At 30.4% G+C, this 24,382-nt stretch overlaps 1 protein-coding gene across 6 annotated transcripts in view; it reads right to left on the bottom strand.

Annotated features, from left to right (window-relative positions):
* Nucleotides 1-24,382, bottom strand: part of LOC138701162 (uncharacterized) — a 110,184-nt gene that overhangs the window by 13,455 nt on the left and 72,347 nt on the right. For 4 of the 6 annotated variants that reach the window (XM_069827779.1, XM_069827780.1, XM_069827783.1 and 1 more), the window contains 2 exons: nucleotides 24,150-24,205; nucleotides 20,010-22,855 (listed from right to left, as the gene is read on the bottom strand). In XM_069827779.1, the coding sequence (XP_069683880.1) occupies nucleotides 21,331-22,855; nucleotides 24,150-24,205 (1,581 nt within the window). In that variant the 3' untranslated portion in view covers nucleotides 20,010-21,330. Of the gene's footprint in view, nucleotides 1-576; nucleotides 661-5,812; nucleotides 5,894-20,009; nucleotides 22,856-24,149; nucleotides 24,206-24,382 lie in introns of those variants that run through there. The other 2 variants (XM_069827784.1, XM_069827785.1) reach the window with 2 other exon arrangements.

The following is a 24,382-nucleotide window of genomic DNA, read 5'->3' as shown; positions in this document are numbered from 1 at the left end:
ATAATTTCCAGGAACCTGTGGCCACCGAGATCTCCGGATTTGACAACGCCGGACAACATTTGCTATAGAAGTAAATAATCTCCCAAAATTCCTCTACATTTTAGGTGTAATAAGTTGTCTCTAGCACAATTCGTTTTGAAACAATTAATGAAAGAAATGTGTCAGTTCTATACAAATCACAAGATTGGCAAAGATTTGTTATTTATATACGGTTAGGTTGAAAGGAATATAATATGTAATTACATAAAAATCCGGTCCCTAGTGATGAAATTTAATACAGAACAAAGGGTTTTGATTATGTGTCCGTAATAGCTCTAAGCTGTACATTGCAATTGTGGAAGATCATTCGGAAGATGTAATTTTTTTAAAGTTATTTCGATTGTGTAAATAAAACAAATCATTAAATTTGAATAAACTGTTGAGTTGTTTAAATAATCACTTTAAAGTATTTTATTTAATTCTACAAGCAGCTCGCTTACAATGCATCGCCTTGTATTTAATATCACTTCCTTCATTTAGCTATAGAGACGAATTAAGTGACAATACATAAACTAAAATATTAATGTAGAAAAGTACCTGAGAACATCCATATCTTTGAGGTAGTCTTCTAGCTTTAGGTCCATGGGTGACCAAGGATTGTAGATAAAATAACGATCAACTCTAAAAGAAATATGAGAATATATTAGATCAGAAAGAAACATATCTAAAAGTGTCATTAAGTAATGAACGACGTATATTTATGAAGATATTTTTATGCAACTAGTAGGATAAGTACATTATTATTGTTCGAGTGTATTTTTTGAGGAACGAGGCGTTAGGTCAGTTCTTTAATTAATTAATGATAGCGATGATAATACACATCTCAATAGTTGCATACAACATTTATCCGCGACTGTTCAATAATACTTATTTTTTTAAATAATTTATAATAATTATTTTAAATACACGTATCACCAATGTAAGTTATAAGATGAAATTCATAGATCATAGTAGGTCATTGATTGTCATGGCAACATAATAATGTTTATGCTCGACCATGCCGAAATGTAGTAATTATACACCTGATAGCAGTCCTTTAATGCATGTCATTAAAGTACACCAACTCATTAAAGTAGAGGTGTTCAGCCAATGACAAGTCAGCTTACAGGTGTTCAGCCAATGACAAGTCAGCTTACAGGTGTTCAGCCAATGACAAGTCAGCTTTGTGCCGTTATAAAACCGCAAGTATCGATTATTCTCGGATATGCAATCGAAAGAGAATTAGCAAAACATCACGGAGGCTGGAAATCCTATACTGTCGCAGAAGGTTATGTTCTGTTACTATAATAATTAGAGTTAATTGTAAATAATATTCAAATAAATTCAATTTGTCATCTCGTTTTTCAATTCTAAATCAATTTTCACGTTGTACCAGAGTAATCTTCATCTTATTCTGTGCCAAGGTCAATGAAATTCGGCCTCGGAAAAAAATCAATACTTTCGCGTCTGCGCACATCTCACAATTCAGGTCAGTTCGCACATAACCATAATTTTGAATACTTTCAAGTTAGAAATATGGTCGAGCATAAAAAGTCGTATGAAACTTGCCTATAATGGTAATTAAGACGCTCGTATGAAAATTATGAAACTCTCTTGCGCTCGTTTCATAAACAATCATACTTGCGTCTTAATTACTAGCATTATAGGCTCGTTGCATAATGTACTATTATGATGTTTACAATATGATTAATATAGGCTAGCTGCAAGTGTCACAAATACGAGTTTAATGTTTTCGCTGAAACATTTACTGAAGTTTGTTTTCATCGACATCATACACCGCAGCATGGAATAATAATAATAATAATAATAATAATAATAATAATAATAATAATAATAATGATGTATGTATTTATTCAGACTGCAAATGGGTAAATACCAGTTGGCAGTGTTAACTACTTATACCCAATAACGACAATTAATAGTAAACACAATTAATAAAAAAATTGAATTAATAATAAATTAATAATAATACTAACAATAATAATAATTAATAATAACACTAACAATAATAATAAATTAATAATAATACTAACAATAATAATAATTAATAATAATACTAACAATCATAATAATTAATAATAACACTAACAATAATAATAAATTAATAATAATACTAACAATAATAATAATTAATAATAATAGTAACAATAATAATAAATTAATAATAATACTAACAATAATAATAATTAATAATAATACTAACAATAATAATAATTAATAATAATACTAACAATCATAATAATTAATAATACTAACAATCATAATAATTAATAATAATACTAACAATAATAATAATTAATAATAATACTAACAATCATAATAATTAATAATAACACTAACAATAATAATAATTAATAATAATAATAACAATAATAATTAATAATAATACTAACAATCATAATAATTAATAATAACACTAACAATAATAATAAATTAATAATAATACTAACAATAATAATAATTAATAATAATACTAACAATAATAATAATTAATAATAATACTAACAATCATAATAATTAATAATAACACTAACAATAATAATAAATTAATAATAATACTAACAATAATAATAATTAATAATAATACTAACAATCATAATAATTAATAATAACACTAACAATAATAATAAATTAATAATAATACTAACAATAATAATAATTAATAATAATACTAACAATAATAATAATTAATAATAATACTAACAATCATAATAATTAATAATAACACTAACAATAATAATAATTAATAATAATACTAACAATCATAATAATTAATAACACTAACAACAATAATAATAAATTAATAATAATACTAACAATAATAATAATTAATAATAATACTAACAATAATAATAATTAATAATAATACTAACAATAATAATAATTAATAACAATACTAATAATAATAATAAATTAAGAATACTAACAATCATAATAATTAATAATAACACTAACAATAATAATAAATTAATAATAATACTAACAATAATAATAATTAATAATAATACTAACAATCATAATAATTAATAATAATACTGACAATCATAATAATTAATAATAATACTAACAATAATAATAATTAATAATAATACTAACAATCATAATAATTAATAATAACACTAACAATAATAATAAATTAATAATAATACTAACAATAATAATAATTAATAATAATACTAACAATCATAATAATTAATAATAACACTAACAATAATAATAAATTAATAATAATACTAACAATAATAATAATTAATAATAATACTAACAATAATAATAATTAATAATAATACTAACAATCATAATAATTAATAATAATACTAACAATCATAATAATTAATAACAATACTAACAATAATAATAAATTAAGAATACTAACAATCATAATAATTAATAATAACACTAACAATAATAATAAATTAATAATAATACTAACAATAATAATAATTAATAATAATACTAACAATCATAATAATTAATAATAATACTAACAATAATAATAATTAATAATAATACTAACAATAATAATAATTAATAATAATACTAACAATCATAATAATTAATAATAATACTAACAATCATAATAATTTATAATAATACTAACAATAATAATAAATTAATAATAATACTAACAATAATAATAATTAATAATAATACTAACAATCATAATAATTAATAATAATACTAATAATCATAATAATTAATAATACTAACAATAATAATAATTAATAATAATACTAACAATAATAATAATTAATAATAATACTAACAATCATAATAATTAATAATAATACTAACAATCATAATAATTAATAATAATACTAAGAATAATAATAATTAATAACAATACTAACAATAATAATAAATTAAGAATACTAACAATCATAATAATTAATAATAACACTAACAATAATAATAAATTAATAATAATACTAACAATAATAATAATTAATTATAATACTAACAATCATAATAATTAATAATAATACTAACAATCATAATAATTAATAATAATACTAACAATAATAATAATTAATAATAATACTAACAATCATAATAATTAATAATAACACTAACAATAATAATAAATTAATAATAATACTAACAATAATAATAATTAATAACAATACTAACAATAATAATAAATTAAGAATACTAACAATCATAATAATTAATAATAACACTAACAATAATAATAAATTAATAATAATAATTAATAATAATTCTAACAATAATCATCATCATCATCATCATCATCCTTCACGAATTAGGCCTCTGTAGACCTGTTTCGGCCCCATCTAGCAGTCTTCTTAAAGGTCTTCCTGGTCGACGATGTCCTCTAGGTTTATACTGCATCATAATTTTTGGGATTCTTGAATTTTCCATTCTTCTTACATGATCTAGCCAATTGATTTGTATCTGCTGATTTTTTCTTCTACTGACTCTACTTCTAATTGTTCTAAAATTTCTTCATTCCTTTTTCGGTCTAAAAGAGTATATCCTGCTGTCCTCCTCAAAAATTTCATTTCTAACAATAATAATAATTAATAATAATACAAACAATAATAATAACAACAATAATAATTAATAATACTAACAATAATAATAATTAATAATAATACTAACAACAATACTAATAATAATAATAATAATAATAATAATAAATAATAAATATAATAATATAATAACTTAATAGTAATAACAATAATAATAATAATAATAATAATAATAATAATCATAAGCATCTTAAATTAAATGAAAAATGATCACTTCAAATAAAATTTAAAGTAAATGGAATTTGTATCTTAACCCTAAGTTCTACCTAAAACCCACGAGTATGATATGTTCATATCTGCACAAGTACCTTTCAGCACTACACTCATTTCGCTGTCAACTCACTCACTGCACTGGAACTACGACACATTTCACTGATACTATTCTGATTTCACTAACACTTCAAAAACATTTCACTGTTCAAATATTTTGCACTGCCACTATAAACTATAAAACTTCACTGGCACAACATACTTCACACTTCACTGACACAACATAACTTCACACTTCATTGACACAACATAACTTCACACTTCACTGACACAACACACTTCTTCACTGATACAAAACTTAAAAATCACAAAATATCAATTACAGCCTTCAAATACTGTGTCTAATATACTACCGTCTATTAGTAAAGTCCTTAAGCCTATTTTTAAATACATTTTTGGTTATTGGTAAAGCCTTTAGTAAGTCTGCAGGTAAAGCATTCCAGTCTCTGATAGTAGATTGAGAAAAGAAAACTTTCCAGAGAAATTTAATAATAATAATAATAATAATAATAATAACAACAATAACAATAACAATAACAATAATAATAATAATAATAATAATAATAATAATAATAATAATAGTTGTTCGTACTTAAAGAATTTCAAATAAGTGACTTATTTCTTAAGGTTGCCATATGTATATACGCACTGTAGCACGTATCTACAAATTTTATTGCCATTAGCTTAAAGAGATATAACAACATCAGTTGAGAATGTAATACGAAAATTGGAGCAAAAATTTAAAAATAAGTTTGTCATATAAAAACTCCATTCAAGAAAATGAAAATATGAAGTGAACTTACCATTCATGTTTTAATGCTTTTAACCTAAAATGTTGAACAATATAGGCCTATACAAGTGTTGCAGTAGTAAAGTAACCTAGGAAAATATTATAGTGTTCACATTATTTGCAGTAGCATTTCTGGCTTACAAATAAATTAAATACTTACAATAAATTAATACTGAAGTTTATTTTCCAAGAGTTTGAACACCATTAAGTCGGTGACGCAATGTACAAAGGGTTGGGTCTGGAATTGATTGGAGACCTATCAGTACTACCAACATTCGTCTATATCCAATGAAACAAAATTTCCCTTCGCTGGAGAAGATGCTACATTTCGAATATATAAGAGAGTTAAGAAATAGTTTCAGGAATAACTCAAGGAAATTTTTGTGCGAGGTCGTGCGTATTTGCTTGGTTTCCGCACAAAACCAATCCGCGGAAAGTCTAAAATTCCACATTCAGTATTCCCAACCTAACACACATAACAATTTCCCTCTTCTTCCCGCTTAAGTGACATATTGATTTTACTGCTTTAGGCTTTTAACATATTATTTTTAGAGACGTTCAATATAGTAATAATTATAAATTGGAAACTTACCATTGCAATTTCGCCTAAATTGCACTTTTAATTATTGTTTTTAAATATTTGCAAAAATTAAGTAAACTCTACAACTCCACTAAAGTTACTGCATTCGTGATGCAAGTAACATTAAGGAAGCCGTGAAAAAATCAACAAGATTCCAGACTCATCATAGACTGGGGGGGGAAAGACAGACGTAGGCCTATATCACGGCCTGCTGGAGTATAGTAAACACAGAAACATTTTAAAGCAACAATGTTGAAGATAGATATTTTTGTTTTGCAAAATTGCCGTCATTGAACAGAAACCAAAATGGAGATTTCATTGCAATTAATTAGAAATTCCTCTTTGAGGTATGTAATAAGCGATCTTCGCACAAAATAATGTACGATACACGAGCGGTAAGTTCTCTTTCAATTCTCGGAAATTAAAAAAGCTCAACTACGTTTCGCTTTTTCAAACTTTTCCTCGAACATGAAAACTTCAACATACCGCTCTTGTAACACATATTACTATATTCCAAGGGGTAAAATTATATATGTTATTATTCATGGATTTCGTCAAGTCCCTTCGGAGAGTAAACGCCATAAAGAGACCTAAGTCCTCGATACTGTCGATCTGTGCGGATTATTTTTATAAATCCTCAGTCTACATAAAGGAAGCAATACTTCTCATATCGTCGCTCAGAGCATCGGAAGAAATATTAAGCTATAAATGATTTCCAATTCTCTTTAATCCGAAAATAAATTAAATGCTATTATAAAAACTGAGGAAAGCACTGTATGGTAAACTAATAAGAAGCGAGGGAGGGGATCATCATCTCCTTTGCGGGCAATTGGATCCAGATTAATATTTCGCAACATTATTTGCAGAGACCAATAAATAGATTAAATAAAAAAGAATATGACATAATGTAAAATATCCAGAGACGTATTACCGAAATAATTTATATTTGGACATAATATGGTTTCGCATATATGTCTTCACCCTTACAAAATTGTGATGATTAAATACTTTATCCACTTTTATTATGTAATGTGGACTTTACATCACTAATAAAAATATTGTAAACAGATTCATTACGCAACTAGTTAGGTAATGATACTTCTATTACGCAACTAGAGTCCACGGCAATTCGGAAGGCGGGTTGTCTGCTAGCGTTTGCGTCGAGAGAGCAAGGCAGCGTACAACATTGCCACATCGTACTTCACGCACGTGCAATACAAATAGCGCAGGAGAGAATTTAAATTATCAAAAGACAATAATGACCTTAGCCGTTGATTACTGTAAATGACACCAAACAAATCCTGTTTCCTTCACTAACAATATTCTTTGCACGTTTCTCAATCCCACACCACATGCTTCTGCAGTCGTTTCTTGCACGTTGGCAACGTTGCTGCCAGCATCAAGATGGCCGGCAGCGTTCTGCTCGTTAACGTTTTTATAATAATTATACACCTTAAACACTATTTTCCGCGCCTGCTTGTGTAATACTTGTGTTTTTACAGTCTCTTCTTCCATTTATTTACCTTACATACACACAGTAAATGTTAGTTTTACTTATTCAATGTATTGAAACACTCGCACGTGAACAAACGAACTCGGGAAGTGCTTGTTATGGACTGATTCTGATTGGTTCTACTGTACAAGCTTGTGACGGCACATACCAGAAATGCTACGGCGCATATAGAAGCTAACCGCCTTCCGAAATGACGTCTAGTCTAGTTAGGTAATGATACTCCTGTTACCTAACTGGTTGCGTAATGTGAAGCACATATAAAATAAAATTAATTTTATTTATTATAAACATTCATATCTTACGTGAGATGTCAATGGTACTAATCATTCAATTGCAGAATTTGCAGCATTTTCAATATCTGATTCCTCGTTTGAACTAATTTTAACAATGTTTGTTTATTTCTCCTAGTACTGTTGTTCTTCTCTTACTTACTACTTACTTACTTACTTACTTACTTACTTACTGGCTTTTAAGGAACCCGGAGGTTCATTGCCGCCCTCACATAAGCCCGCCATTGGTCCCTATCCTGAGCAAGATTAATCCATTCTCTATCATCATATCCCACCTCTCTCAAATCCATTTCAATATTATCTTCCCATCTACGTCTCGGCCTCCCTAAAGGTTTTTTTCCCTCCGGCCTCCCAACTAACACTCTATATGCATTTCTGGATTCGCCCATACGTGCTACATGCCCTGACCATCTCAAACGTCTGGATTTAATTTGATTAAATAAATTTATAGTCTATGTGTATGAATTAATCAACCTATATTATATTTGTATTCTATAATTTTGACATATATTAGTCCTACTTTTCACGTGCGATATTATTCTTCTCTAGTGTTAATATTATATTATATAATTCCATTGCCGCTGTAATTATATTTTAGTTCCTATTTTATTTTACTTATTTATTTATATTATCATTATTATTTTTTTTATTGTAATATTATATCTGAACTGCGACCGAGCACGAGCGCTGCTCATTCGGTCTCAAATTTTGTTAATACTACTGTATCTTCCTTTTATATTGCTTGTATTATTTTATTTGTATTTCTCTTTGTTTGTTTGTAATTATATTTCTTTATTCTGTATATTTGAATTTAAATAAATAAATAATGTTCCAAATTATGTCAGCTCTGTTTAGCTGCAACAATTTTGATATTATCGTTGTTCTTCTCTTATAAACAAAAACCTATCGTGTTCAAAAGTAGTAAAACAAACATAAACGAATCGTCTCTCGCAGGTAGAAACTAGTAATAGGCAATTGCATCTCCGCAAATTTAATTGCTTATCAAAGTGGATGTATGTATCGTAATTTTATATTACAGTACTCGACTGGTTATCAAATTCGTGTTGTAATATGAAACATTACGTAACTAATACTCATATCGTAAATACAGTAGTCAGCCTACTATTGTTACCTACCGTTGTAACAAGTCAGATGTTGGTATTTTCACCGGTATCTATAGGTTACTGTCAAAAACAAAACATGAAATAAGACTTATAAAAATTAAGATTGTAGTAAGAAAATTATAAAACGGTAAGAAGGAAACAAACTTTATTTAGTAGGTTATTTAACGGCACTGTATCAACTAAAGGCAATTTAGCGCTGATAGAATTGGTGATAAAGAGATTGTTTTTAGCGAAATGAGGCCGAGAATTCGCCGTAGATTACCTGGAATTTGGTTTACGGTTGGGGAAAACCTCGGAAAAAAACCAACCAGGTACTCAGCCCAAGCGGGAATCGAACCCATGCTGGAGCGCAATTCCGGATCAGTGGGCAATCGACTCTGCCGACTGAACTGCGCCAATGGCTAAATTAATCGAGAATTGGCTCTGATTAACAATATACCACTTTAGAATGTGACTGCGCAAGTTGATGCTATGAGAAGGAAGTATGCATTTCTTTATTATGCACTAGCCGTAAAACACCGTCCTGTATACTTTTTCCCTTGCGCTCATTTCCCATAAATGTGTCACGTATTAATACAGTCCCACGTTCTATGAATGATCGTACTATGAAACGCCTGTCAGTTTAGACTACACGCACGTCTTTCGAGTTCATGTACTCCAACATAAACAGACTTTCTCAAATTCATGTCGTTGACCTTGAAGGAAGCTGGCTCGCCAACATTGCACGTGAAAGAAGGATTCACTGACGCTGAGTCAGACGATATATATATATATATATATATATATATATATATATATATATATAATTTGAACTGGTAATGGAAATTACGGGAAAATGGCTGAACGGATTTTAATAAATGACCCCTCATATTCAAGCTTGAAACCCAAAGTTTTTCAGAAAAAAAGTAGTTTTCATTGAAATGTTAATTTTATTGCATAATTTTCCTATTTTCCAAAATCCATCTTTCGTCAGTTTGAGAACTAATTGCATTTCAGAAAAAAACAAAATACACACTACAATAATCAATAGGCTATTACACGAAGGCCATGACCTGCAGGATTTCTGACATATTTAGAGCTCAAATTCAATTGGTTATTAAAAACTTTTACTAAAAATAATTCACAGGTCTGATTTTGCGGTTTCTAATTTTCTGAGTACAGCTGTGTATTAGATATTAAAATCTACAAAACTTGAGGTGGTTTGATGACATTATTACCATTAGAAATTAAATATTATTATAGTTAATGCAATGATGTGACTATTTTTCATTAATTATGCATATTAATGCTATATTCATGATATGAAAGTGAAACGTTTTGGGGTTATGTAAGTAGATGTAGAGAATTTCTTAAATTAGTTCTTCATTTCTATAATTTACTGAGTGGCCGCTGTATACTATATATAACTACAAAACTTACGTAAGATAATAATATTGTTATTAAAAATCAAAAATTTTTATAGTTATTAATACAGGGGGGTTGGGTCTTTTTCACATAGGACTACTTAATGGCGGTGTGGTGTAAATATTTATATGAGACATTCTCTTCAGTATTGGCTCGAGAGAGCGCAAAAATTACAGTTCCTAAGGAAAGACCAAATGGTATTACTTACTGATAAAATAAGAGGCCTACAAAATTTTGTAGCCTCCCGATCATTTCAGCAAGATCTCTTAGCAGGATAAAATGATTTTATCTTCTACATTTCAAGCTGTACATGCAGCAGCTATATCAAGATGCTATGTCTATTGTTCGAAAGCATAGTAAACCTGACATTTTTTTAACTTTCACCTACAATCCATAATGACCTAAAATGGCTATTGCTTTATTCCCACATGAAAAACCCACTGATCGTCCTGACATTGTTACTTGCATTTTCGCGTTGAAACTCAAAAACTGAAGGTGGATAGGTTCAAGAAAAAGTGTTTGGCATAAAAAAACATTCAGAGAGAGTATGTTTCATTATTATGGAAGCAAATAGCTTTAAAATGTCTGGTATCCTTCGTTGAAAATAAATATGCAACATTTTTATTGGACATCTAATGAACTTAGTTTGCAGCATTTGCTGTACAAGCCACTAGTTCATTATTTTAATGAACAGAACTACAAGAGTGACTGCAGACGTGGCAAGGGCGTTCTATTGGTTACGATTTTCAAATCCTGGGATTCTAAATAGACTGATGTTTGTTGTTGTGTACCAAAGACTTAGGGATACAGGATCTCTTCGTCCTCGGATCGTAGATCGCAAGTAGACGTTGTTTCTGCTCGTAATGTGACACAACTTTTCTAAACATTTTCTACACTAGTTAAAAATATTCATATATTAACTTTAGTTAACAACTGAGAGATTATTTTATTCATATGTTTCTTTTATTTCAATAACAACAGAATTCCTTCTCATTCCTCCCATTGTTTTATTTCATGTTTCTTTTATTTCAATAACAACAGAATTTCTTCTCATTCCTCCCATTGTTTTATTTCATATGTTTCTTTTATTTCAATAACAACCAAATTTCTTCTCATTCCTCCTACTATTTTATTTCATTTCATATGTTTCTTTTATTTCAATAACAACAGAATTTCTTCTCATTCCTCCTATTATTTTATTTCAATAACAACAAAATTTCTTCTCATTCCTCCTATTGTTTTATTTCATATGTTTCTTTTATTTCAATAATAACAAAATTTCTTTCATTCCTCCTATTGTTTTATTTCATATGTTTCTTTTATTTCAATAACAACAGAATTTCTTCTCATTCCTCCTATTATTTTATTTCATATGTTTCTTTTATTTCAATAACAACAGAATTTCTTCTCATTCCTCCTATTATTTTATTTCATATGTTTCTTTTATTTCAATAACAACAGAATTTATTCTCATTCCTCCTATTGTATTATTTCATATGTTTCTTTTATTTCAATAACAACAGAATTTCTTCTCATTCCTCCTATTATTTTATTTCATATGTTTCTTTTATTTCAATAACAACAGAATTTCTTCTCATTCCTCCTATTATTTTATTTCATATGTTTCTTTTATTTCAATAACAACAGAATTTCTTCTCATTCCTCCTATTATTTTATTTCATATGTTTCTTTTATTTCAATAACAACAGAATTTCTTCTCATTCCTCCTATTGTTTTATTTCATATGTTTCTTTTATTTCAATAACAACAGAATTTCTTCTCATTCCTCCTATTATTTTATTTCATATGTTTCTTTTATTTCAATAACAACAAAATTTCTTTCATTCCTCCTATTGTTTTATTTCATATGTTTCTTTTATTTCAATAACAACAGAATTTCTTCTCATTCCTCCTATTATTTTATTTCATATGTTTCTTTTATTTCAATAACAACAGAATTTCTTCTCATTCCTCCTATTATTTTATTTCATATGTTTCTTTTATTTCAATAACAACAGAATTTCTTCTCATTCCTCCTATTATTTTATTTCATATGTTTCTTTTATTTCAATAACAACAGAATTTCTTCTCATTCCTCCTATTGTATTATTTCATTTGTTTCTTTTATTTCAATAACAACAGAATTTCTTCTCATTCCTCCTATTATTTTATTTCATATGTTTCTTTTATTTCAATAACAACCAAATTTCTTCTCATTCCTCCTATTAGTTTATTTCATATGTTTCTTTTATTTCAATAACAACAGAATTTCTTCTCATTCCTCCTATTATTTTATTTCATATGTTTCTTTTATTTCAATAACAACAGAATTTCTTCTCATTCCTCCTATTATTTTATTTCATATGTTTCTTTTATTTCAATAACAACCAAATTTCTTCTCATTCCTCCTATTGTTTTATTTCATATGTTTCTTTTATTTCAATAACAACAGAATTTCTTCTCATTCCTCCTATTATTTTATTTCATATGTTTCTTTTATTTCAATAACAACCAAATTTCTTCTCATTCCTCCTATTGTTTTATTTCATATGTTTCTTTTATTTCAATAACAACAGAATTTCTTCTCACTCCTCCTATTATTTTATTTCATATGTTTCTTTTATTTCAGTAACAACAGAATTTCTTCTCATTCCTCCTATTAGTTTATTTCATATGTTTCTTTTATTTCAATAACAACAGAATTTCTTCTCATTCCTCCTATTATTTTATTTCATATGTTTCTTTTATTTCAATAACAACAGAATTTCTTTTCATTCCTCCTATTATTTTATTTCATATGTTTCTTTTATTTCAATAACAACCAAATTTCTTCTCATTCCTCCTATTGTTTTATTTCATATGTTTCTTTTATTTCAATAACAACCAAATTGCTTCTCATTCCTCCTATTGTTTTATTTCATATGTTTCTTTTATTTCAATAACAACATAAATACTTCTCATTCTTCCTTGATATGCAAAAAAAAAACTTTATTTTATAATTTAGATAACATTACATCCAATGTTTTTATTTTATTGCAGTCCGCCAAGTGTTCGATACGACAGCATTATGGAATCGTATTTAGGTATATTATGCACACCATACTCACGTCGAAATTCCATTTGAATTCTAACACACTCAAATTTAGCATACCAAAGAACACATTGTGCCCGCTGTTGATTTGTCGTAGCCCTTTTAATCATCTACGATTTTCATTTGTCCTTTCTGATTATGCCTTATTGATTGTCATATATAGAAACTCCCACCTTTTAATCATAATATAACCACCAAGAAATGTTTTATACAGGGACAAAATTTTATTTTTACTTCAATTTTTATTGTACCTGAGTTTTGGAATGTACTTCACTCCCACCCCTTCTACTAATGAAGTTCAACCGTCTTCCACATAGATCCAAGACCGCATATACAGTCATACTAGCCTTACCGTCACAGTACGTTCCAAAAATATGTTCGCGTTTTCCAATGACGAAAGAGCTTTCAATATTGCATCATTTTTGCACAGGTGCTGTCGTCCATTTGCCTACGTCGCATTCCGGTTTTCCCCACCAGCTTCTATTTGCCTCTCTGTAAAGGCTGGTGGCTGGGCTGTCTTAGCTCTTTTGTGAGAACATTAATTTCTGTTAGGAATTGGACATATACGTAATATTATACCCATACAACTGCTTAAAATAACTTAAATAAAAGGGCCTCGTTAAGTAATTAACTGTCACGTGATTTCCCTCCTTTCTACGATCCTGCGACATAACCACTTGGACGGACAGTAGATAGCATGTCTGAGTAATTTTATCTTTTCGGATCAAGGAGAAGTGAAGATTGAACTTACAGTACGTAAGGTACTCTTTTACAGAGTAGGTACAGAATTATTTCAACATGAGTTACTAGTACGAAGGACGAAACTGGTAATTGGAATTACATACATTAGAACTGAAGCCTGTATCGAAATGAACCGCCACCATTTTGAAAAATGTGTTTAAATATCCATATTATGATTATTTTTCAATTTAACTTCATTCTCTATATTGTATGCTAATGTGCTGTATACAGTATAATATACACTGCATAATGAATACGTCCATATGGACAGCTCAGTTCGTGAGTAAAAACACTCGTTTTTAATACTGTACTGTATTCTGATTAAACAAAAACCTAATGAAAATTATCAAACTCAAAAGTGTGATATTTCATAGTTTACGTGAATGGATGAATTACTTTTGTTCCCTCCTATACCTAGTAAAGTGATTTGTTTGTATATTACGCCATCGAACTCCAGTCGTGGAAGGTGATAGCAACCGATGATTCAAAGGTATAGCCAGGTTAATATCAGAAATGTTAGTAAAAATAAAATGATGTCCCTGTACTATCATAATAGCTTTATTATAATAAATTAATATTATCGATACCCAAACTGATGACTGTATTATACTGTTTTCGAGTCATGTAACCTATGCATTTCACAATTTAAATAAAAATGCTACTTTCCTCAAGACCGGTTAAAAAAAAGACCATAATGACATTAGACTTTTACGTTTAACTGTATGAACTGATTTATCTTCATCTTCTGGTCCTCTTGCACTCTGTATGATAGGAAAAATGTTGATAAATAACTGCAGGAAAAACGGGAATATCTTTAGACATTTGTCTGAAAACTGTCATATTATTAAATGAAAAATTTCACTTTAACTCGCTGATATTCCTACTTCATTCCCACAGTCTTACCAATTAACGGGAAGAGAGATTAATGATAAACCGATAACAAAGGTAAGCAATTTAGATTATTTCTGATTCTATAATTTAACGAGAAAATGAACACGTTCTACAATATGTGTGAAATGATAAAAACATCAAAGACTTTAAAAATTACACACTGGACAAGAAGCATAATCAGGATATAAGAAATTAATTGAAAACATTTAACCTGATGGATAAAATGCAAAACTTAAAGTCAACTGGTATGGATATACAGGGTGTCTTTAAATTAGACCGACAAACTTTGGGATCTGCAAGAGCTTTTTAGAAGAAGAATAAGAAGGAAGAAATGGGCTACGACTTTTCGTTTCAGTGCAATATGTCATTAACTGGACGATATTACGGATCGAGCTTATGGTAATCAGTTATTTGAAAATTAATTAATTTAATAAACGTATTATTAATGTTACATGGAAAAACAAAAACAAAAGGAAAGGAAAAAAATACTCACTTCAATGTTAAATTAGCAGTCTAAACCCAATACAATGCAGCTTATTTGTTTTTTTTTTAACAAAAAGTATTATAAAAAACGTAATCTATCCAACCCCAAAGTTTATCGGTCTAATTTAGAGGCATTCTGTATATAAGGAATGTCATCCGATGCAATACCGCATACTTTAGTGCGCTATGTACAGTAGTGGTAAAAAAACCCGGACCGACCCTTGTAGCTGATTTCAGAGCCTTGTTCACTCCAGAGCACGATAGACTGGTAACTAAGACTTTCGTGGTCCGAATCCTGCCTGGGAAGGAAACTTTTTTTTGTTCCTTATTCAAATTTATTCCAAATATTTTTCGATTGCAGGTAAAATTCATGTTCTGGGAATAATAAGTTAATTATTGCTGCAATCGAAAAGTATTGGGAATAAATTTGAATAAGGAACACAAAAAAGTTTCCTTCCCAGGCAGGATTCGAACCACGAAAGTCTTAGTTACCAGTCTATCGTGCTCTGGAGTGAACAAGGCTCTGAAATCAGCTACAAGGGTCGGTCCGGTTTCTTTGCCACTACTGTACATATAAAGGAAGAAGAAGAAGAAGAAGAAACACTGGTCGTCCATTAAAAAGAGGAAGAGGGAAAAGGTCTGTAGTCTAATTCTATAAAACAGTAGAAGAAGGATTGATGACATGAAATGAGCGTAAAGATAAGTGCAGCGTTAATGAAATTAAATTAATATTTACAGGTTAATACTGTGCCTGTACCAATAAATATTTTTAGATTGGATTAGTGGGTTTATTGAAATGGACAACTGTAGAAACAAAGAAAACACTATTTCAAACGATTTAAACAAGTGCAATTATTATTCAATAACAATAACAAAATTCACAATTCAATATTTTATATATATATATATATAATTATTTAGTAAGAATATAAAAACTGTTCACAAGTCACATTATCATATTTTTGATAAGAATAAATATTACAGATTAAAAATAATCAACGAAGCAGCTTGGTTTAATATCACATTGGGGAGGCGAACAGTAGTGGATGATTATTTTTAAATCCACAAGCAAGGTAGTCAACACAGTGTTTGTGTGTGCATAAAATTGAAATACAGCCAATAATCGAGTTTGTTGATTAGATTAGATTAGATTAGATTAAAGTCATGAGTATTATTACAAATACTATGGACAGTCATAAAACAAAACAAAGTGAATAAGATTATTAAAATAGTACATTATGCAACGAGCCTATAATGGTAGTAATTAAGACGATCCTATGAAAATTACCATTATAGGCAAGTTTCATACGACTTTTTATGCTCGAACATATTTCTAACTTGAAATTATTCAGAAGTATTCATGTTATGGTTATCTAAGTGAAGAGCGGAACTGAACTTCTAAATTGTGAGCTGTGCGCAGACGCAAAAGTATTGATTTTTTCTGAGGAACAATAATGTCATTGACTTTGATATAATCTAGAGAATAACATGAACTAATTTTGATATAACCTGGAAATTGATTTAGAATTGAAAAACGAGATTACAAATTGAATTTAATTTGAATATTATTTACAATTAACGCTAATTATTATAGTAAAAGTACATAACCTTCTGCGACAGTATTGGATTTCCAGCCTCCGTGACGTTTCCCTCGTTGTCTTTCGATTGCATATCCGAGAATAATCGAAAACCTGAACTTTAATGAATAGATGTACTTTAATGACATGCATTAAAGGACTGCTACCAGGTGTATAATTACTACATTTCGGCATGGTCGAGCATAAAATAACATTTGTGATAACACCCTCTTAATACACTTATATTAATAATGCTCTTACCCCACTTGTATCGTATATATCTGAAACTCAACTCTTTTATAAACAAAACTGTATTAATATTTTTCTATAAAGTTACTTCTTAACAAAAGTTAGAGAAATTAAAAATCTTTCGTGACTTTCGAATAACCTTCGCTTTTCCTAACACTTCTATTTTTATCTGTTATCACGAGTAATATCAAAAGATCTTTCGATTCTATTGCTAAATTCATGCGCCCGAGACGCGAGTGATTTTATCCTAAGGAAATGAAAATCTCGCATGATATGCAATAAGATTATTTGCCATTATGTATGTATTTATTCACACTGCAAATGGGTAAATACCCGGTGGCAGTGGTAACTAATTACACTCAATAATGACAATTAATAATAAAGACAATTAATAATAAATTAATAATACTACTACTACTAATAATAATTAATAATAAATAACAATAGTATAATAAAATTAACAAGGAGCATCCTAAATTAAATGAAGCACGATCACTTAAAATAACATTTAAAGTAAACCTAATTTGTATCTTAACCCTAAGTTCGAACTAAAACCCTCGAACTACGGAATAAGTAAATAAATTAATAAAAATAACAAAAATAAGTAAATAAAAATAATATATAAATAAAAACAAAATAAATAAATAAATAAAACAGCGCATACTACAGTATTAGTTTTTATTTTCATATAGGAAATAAGTAAATGAAAACATACATTTACAAATATGACAAGAACCATACAGCTTTAACCACTAACTACACACGAAATGACAGAAACAATGAAATTATGGATATTTTCATTTTTATTGCAAAGAAAATGGTATTTTAAAATATATAAATTCAATTGAATGTAAATTACGAAAGTTTCATTCTGTAAAAATAAAATTATTGAGTATCCTTGATGCCGAAGAAATTGATTATCATTATTCTTGGGTTTACTGAAAATTAGATTATGGTGTCCCTCACTGACTTGTGGAAACAATTATTGCTATTTATCACCAACGAGACAAAAAATGTAACAGTATACAATTTTACGAAACAATAAAACTTGTGAATTTATTTTGTTAAATTCAGGCAAAAAAAAACTGATTTAAATTGTCAAATACGGGATATTAACCTACACAGTAAACAATTACGAACCTTCATGTTTTTTACATCAAACTCGCACCATTTAATATATTACATATTACTATAAAGCTGTATTTCAATTTTAGCCACATCTAGAGGTGGGATGTTAAAGCCATAGTGAAAATCTCGTTGCGTTCCAAACCACACTGCTGACTTACTTGTATTTAATCCCATTTCTGGAATAATATCAACTAGAACACAATTTAATAAAAAATATTAATTGAATATGTATAGAAAATATATATTATTGCTATATTTACGTTTATAATTGATAAAGTACTATTTTTTATTATAAAGTGAACAAAGACTTTGAAATTGCTTATTTTACAGCTTATCGAAGCATATCAATTTGAAGTCCCTTCTTATCTCGAGCAATCACGATTAGATCAGTGAAATAAACATTTCATATAGTTCTTCAGAGTTCTCAATTCCATCTAAAGTTTTATTTCAGTGTTCGATGAAAAATCCCAGGCGACACCGGAACTCGAACCAGGACTACCTGCATGACAGGCTGAAGGTCTGGTTGATCAGCCACCGTAGCGGTTTCCTTCAATTATTTTTTTACGAATATATTATGGTAAACATACTAACTCAACTTACATATCAGTCTAAAATTCAAAATGATCACAACTAAACCAATATGAGCAAATCTTAGTTCTGGAAGAAACTATCTTAAGGTCACAAATGTGCGAATTGAAGTTACTGTGGGTTAATGCAACTCCTTACGAGTGCATTAAGGTACTAGAGATTTGGACCTCATTTATCAGTTGCAAGGATTTTTATATTCTATTAATACATGCAGGTTTTTCTTCCCTACCCGCGGGGAATTAGCTCTCCTGTCAAGCGGAAGAGAATGCTGCGACTCCCGCGACACGGAAACAGGTGCGCGGGCGAGAGAATAGAATGTGTTATTCATAGACTAATTCTCATCACAAGAAGCAATATGAAGCAATCTGCGGGTAAACAGCTCTTTTTCATGTATTATTCGTATATTTTACGATCGTTCGTGGCTCTACATCTTGGCTAGGAACAGTAGTCAGTTAAGTTCAGATGGATCGTATCAGATGTACACCTTAGAACAGCGAGCATTAATATATGTTAATGTTGTGAAAACAGTCTGTAGTAACAATGAGAAGACTCCGGGAAGACTTCCTGGAGTCTATGGGCCATATTCATAGATATTCTTAGCGCGGGCTTCCGGTAGATGATCAGCGAACTAACGTTTTTCGTATTCATAAACCAGTGTTAGCGATATGATATGATATGATATGATATGATATGATATGATATGATATGATATGATATGATATGATATGATATGATATGATATGATATGATACGATACGATATATGATATGATATATGATATATGATATGATATGATGTGAATTTTTATTTATTTTATTGGGTTATTTTACGACGCTGTATCAACATCTCAGATTATTTAGCGTCTGAATGATATGAAGGTGATAATGCCGGTGAAATGAGTCCGGGGTCCATCACCGAAAGTTACCCAGCATTTGCGCGTTTTGGGTTGAGGGAAAACCCCGGAAAAAACCTCAACCAGGTAACTTGCCCCGACCGGGATTCGAACCCGGGCCACCTGGTTTCGCGACCAGACGCGCTGACCGTTACTCCACAGGTGTGGACTATGATATGAATCCTGTACAAGTAATCAGTCGATAGCCGGGGCTAGTTTAGCACGCTCGTAGAGCAGGCTAGCGAAATGTCTATGCATAGCACTCTTAGGTTCCAAATCCATGGAGTGACCGGGTTATAGTCAAGGAATTAAATTGCTTCCATATGGTGAGAAATAGTCTAATGATTAACATGTGTTGTTCGCCAGCCCGCTCAACTGTCCGCCTATTACTGCTTCCGTGTGGCGGGAGTCACAGCGTTCTCGTCCGCTAAATGGCAGAATGAATTCCCCGCGGGTAGGGAAATAACCTTTCTGCAGAATTTGTTTTTGATTATATTATATTTTTTAACCAGAAAAGGCATTACAATTTTAATAATATTAAGTTAATTTTAATTTTATAAGATGCATATATATTTTTATGAGAGATTTTTTGGCTTTTGTACCATGTCAGAGATGCAGAAACGTCTAAAGTTTCGTAGCTACGTATCAGTTTAAACATTAGGGAACGCAGTACTGTAGTAAAACTGTTGGTAAAGGATCCAACAGATTGGTTTTCCTTCTCTAATATGCAATTCCGAAAAGCTTGCACCAGGTTCAACACTGTGAAATGTTTAATCTAATTAGTTATGTTTATTCCACTGATCTTAAAAACAATACCGGCACTTATATTATCACATCATAATATTATTCTGAGCCTCAGTAAAACTCAAATTGCGAATCCAACACACATAACTAGTACTGAGTTTGATATTGGAAACATTCCAGCACTTCTAATATACTTCGCGCGGCAGAATTCCTCATCATCTGAAAGACCTCTGACTTTGTAACAAGAAGTAGAAGTTATAAACGTAACTATTATTAAAGATCACAGATAATTAAGAAAGAGAATTACATGATTATCTCAAGACAATAACGCGAAAATATTGTTCACTTCACTATGATTACAAACGTAATTTCTCCAGTGAAATCTAATTTTGTATTATATGATGTGTTTCCTTGCAGACAGAGGAATCAAATATGTGCGTAGAACGCAGAACTGCCTCTAGCGAACGTTTATTCAGGAACTTTATTTCAATGGACTTGAAATCGCACAGATCCCAAATGATGACAAATCTCTCCAGATGATACAATATGTTCCGCAGGAACAGATTCTGAAACAACGGCACGGACATACACTCGCCTTGACTATCTGTAATGCACAAATATTTAACGTTCACAAATTTGGAGATTATGTGCTCTGTGAAAGTTGGCCGTCCGTTGTAACGAAGACAAAGGCACTGAACAGTCTTATTGACGGGTAGCGACCACTCTTCAAACAGCTCTTGATCCTGCACATGTGGACTATATTTGTATTCAAATATTGTGACATGAAGACAGCGAAGCGAACCACAGTTTTCAAGCAAAATCTTCAGCTCGTGAACACGGATCTGACGTAAGTCCAAGTACACGAGCTCTGGGCAGTTCAGGACGAAATCTGTCGGATGATACTCAAATCCAAGTTTCAGTGTCAGTTTTGTAAGATTTTTTAGTAATTTTAACATGTTGCAGCTTTCGTTGTTGAAGTTGAATAGATTGAGAGACGTGAGGTTAGGAAAATGATCGGATAAGAGACTTAGACAAGAAAAGTCAAAAGATTCGAATCCGCTGAATTTGTAACTGCCACAACCGAAGCTTTTTAATCTCAACGCCGGTCGAAATGGATAGTCACCACCGCTTGAAACTTCCGACACAGAAAATAAACCACAGCAAACAAGAGATTTGAGGTATTGCTTGGTATCATTTCGAATGAAGCCTTCCAAAATGCTTTTCACAGAATCCTCGTGTAGGTACGTATCAGAAATATCAAGCTCCTCCAAATATCGAAACCTGATGATGAAGGGAACACAGTTACAAGTTACAAGAGATTGGCGAATATCTAGAACTTTCAATCGCTTGCATGACTTTGAGAGTGTTAACAAGATTGTATCGTTACAAACACCTGAAGAAAACTCCTGTAGATTTTCAGGAAAGACCATGTCAACCCAAAGACTTTTCTCGTAACGGATCGAACGAAGAGGAAACCTCAGCTGAATCAAATCATTCAAACTGTGTAACGCGTCTACAATCATATGAGGAACATACTTGTAGAAGTCATCGGTGAATTCAAAATGGTATTTATCTTTAAACAAGTGTATTCTTGTCACAGAGGGATGTAAGATTGCTGCTACGATAACTGGTGTCACTTGGTCAAACGTCTTACGATAAGGAGTGTCGCGATATGTCCTGTATGTTAAGTCCACACATTTCAGTAGTTCTTCGGTCACATCGTTGGCGAATAAAGGAGGCACTGCTTTCTTGATGCTCTCATGGAGAGGACCGCCTATTTTTTCTGCACAACTCAGCGCGATGGCTTCATCGCTTGTTGCTAGCAGCACCAGAAGTTCTGATATATATGATCCATATGTTTTCAGTGACAGAACAGAAAGGCGTTCAGGGGGTCTGGTTACACACACGCTGTAACACGAAAACAGCTTCGCAGTTGCATATATTTTAAACATTACTGAGATGTGATAACAATAACAATGTCAACAATATTAATAAACATACTGTATTTCCTTTCGGTAAAACGTATTATTCCTATTCTACAATACAGTAGTCACATGAACAGACACTTCGAGAGTTACTATCTTTTTTTTTAATTTGGTTCTTTTACGAAAATTTATCAACTGCTATGGTTATCTAGCGTCTGAGTGAATTGACGTTGATAATGCCAGCGAAATAAGTCCAGGGTCCAGGGCAGAAAGTTACTAGCATTCACTCTTAAAGGACTGACAAGCAAACATTCTGATGGGGGCAGATAAAAAAGTTTATTTTTCTCTTCCACCTTGTTAATAATGTCATAAAAAGTGCTTATACAAATTTTGGCCACTGGACCACAATTACGAGGCGGTCCAGAAAGTTATTTTCCCTGCGGCCGTTTACAGAAAAAACACAATTACATAGAAAGATTTACTGAAACAGATACAGCAATTGTTGCTCTATTTGTCAACATATCTCCCACTGAAATTGAGATATTTATCATAACATGATATCAATTTTTGTATCCTTGTGTTGTAGAAGTCAGCCGCCTGGGTTCGGAACCAGCGTTTGACAGCCCTCTGCACCTCTCTGTCGATCTCAAGATATAACAAATGTTTCAATTCCGGTGGGGAATATGTTGAAAAATAGCTCAACAATAATTGTTGTGTCTATTGCAATAAATTTTTCCAACGAAACTGTCTCTTCTTTCTGTTAATGGTCCTTAACCGAACTTATTTTTACGGCCCTCGTAATTGCGGCCGAGTAGCCAAAATTTGTACAACACTTTTTTTTTACATTATTAACATGTTGGAAGAAAAATTTTGACTTTTTTATCTGTCCCCGTCAGAATGTTTACTTGTGAGGGAAAACTCCCTAGACTTGTAAGCAGAAGCCAAAAAACTTGAATCTTAGCTTTTGTATTAAATATCTTATAAAAAAAAACATCGTCTGCTTTTGTAGAACTGAATTTTCCCTCCTACCGGAATAACTTATTAACTTCTTAATTGTATGAACTAATATTATAAAATGTTACATGCAATTTCTGGTGCGATTCCATTCTTTGCTAACCAGAAGACATCTGTAAATCAATTTAAGTATCAATGACGCAGTGAAATAAAATTAAGTCAGATGAACATCTCCCACATGGAATATGCTACAGCTACAGATTCTGTGACCGAACACAACCAAGATTACAATACAAACTGCGCCAAAATATTAAATTTCTCACCTGTTTAGGTCCATAGCGTCGAATAACTCCTGTAATTTCATTTTGTGCATCGCCATCTATAATAAAAATTAAATAATGATAATTATTATCATTATCACAACTAAAGGACTAGGTCCTCTAGAAGTCCTGATTGCTTCTTCCTCGTCATTTAAATGTTAGGGCTTCATGAACAACGAGCAGGACTCCTTGGCCATGCGATGCGCGAAAAAGTAGCCCAGTTCCGCTGAGTATGA

Source organism: Periplaneta americana, chromosome 6, assembly GCF_040183065.1.
Source record: "Periplaneta americana isolate PAMFEO1 chromosome 6, P.americana_PAMFEO1_priV1, whole genome shotgun sequence".
In the NCBI taxonomy this organism is placed as follows: domain Eukaryota; kingdom Metazoa; phylum Arthropoda; class Insecta; order Blattodea; family Blattidae; genus Periplaneta; species Periplaneta americana.
The sequence above is the reverse complement of the archived record's forward strand: the minus strand, read 5'-3'. Positions and strand labels throughout refer to the sequence as shown.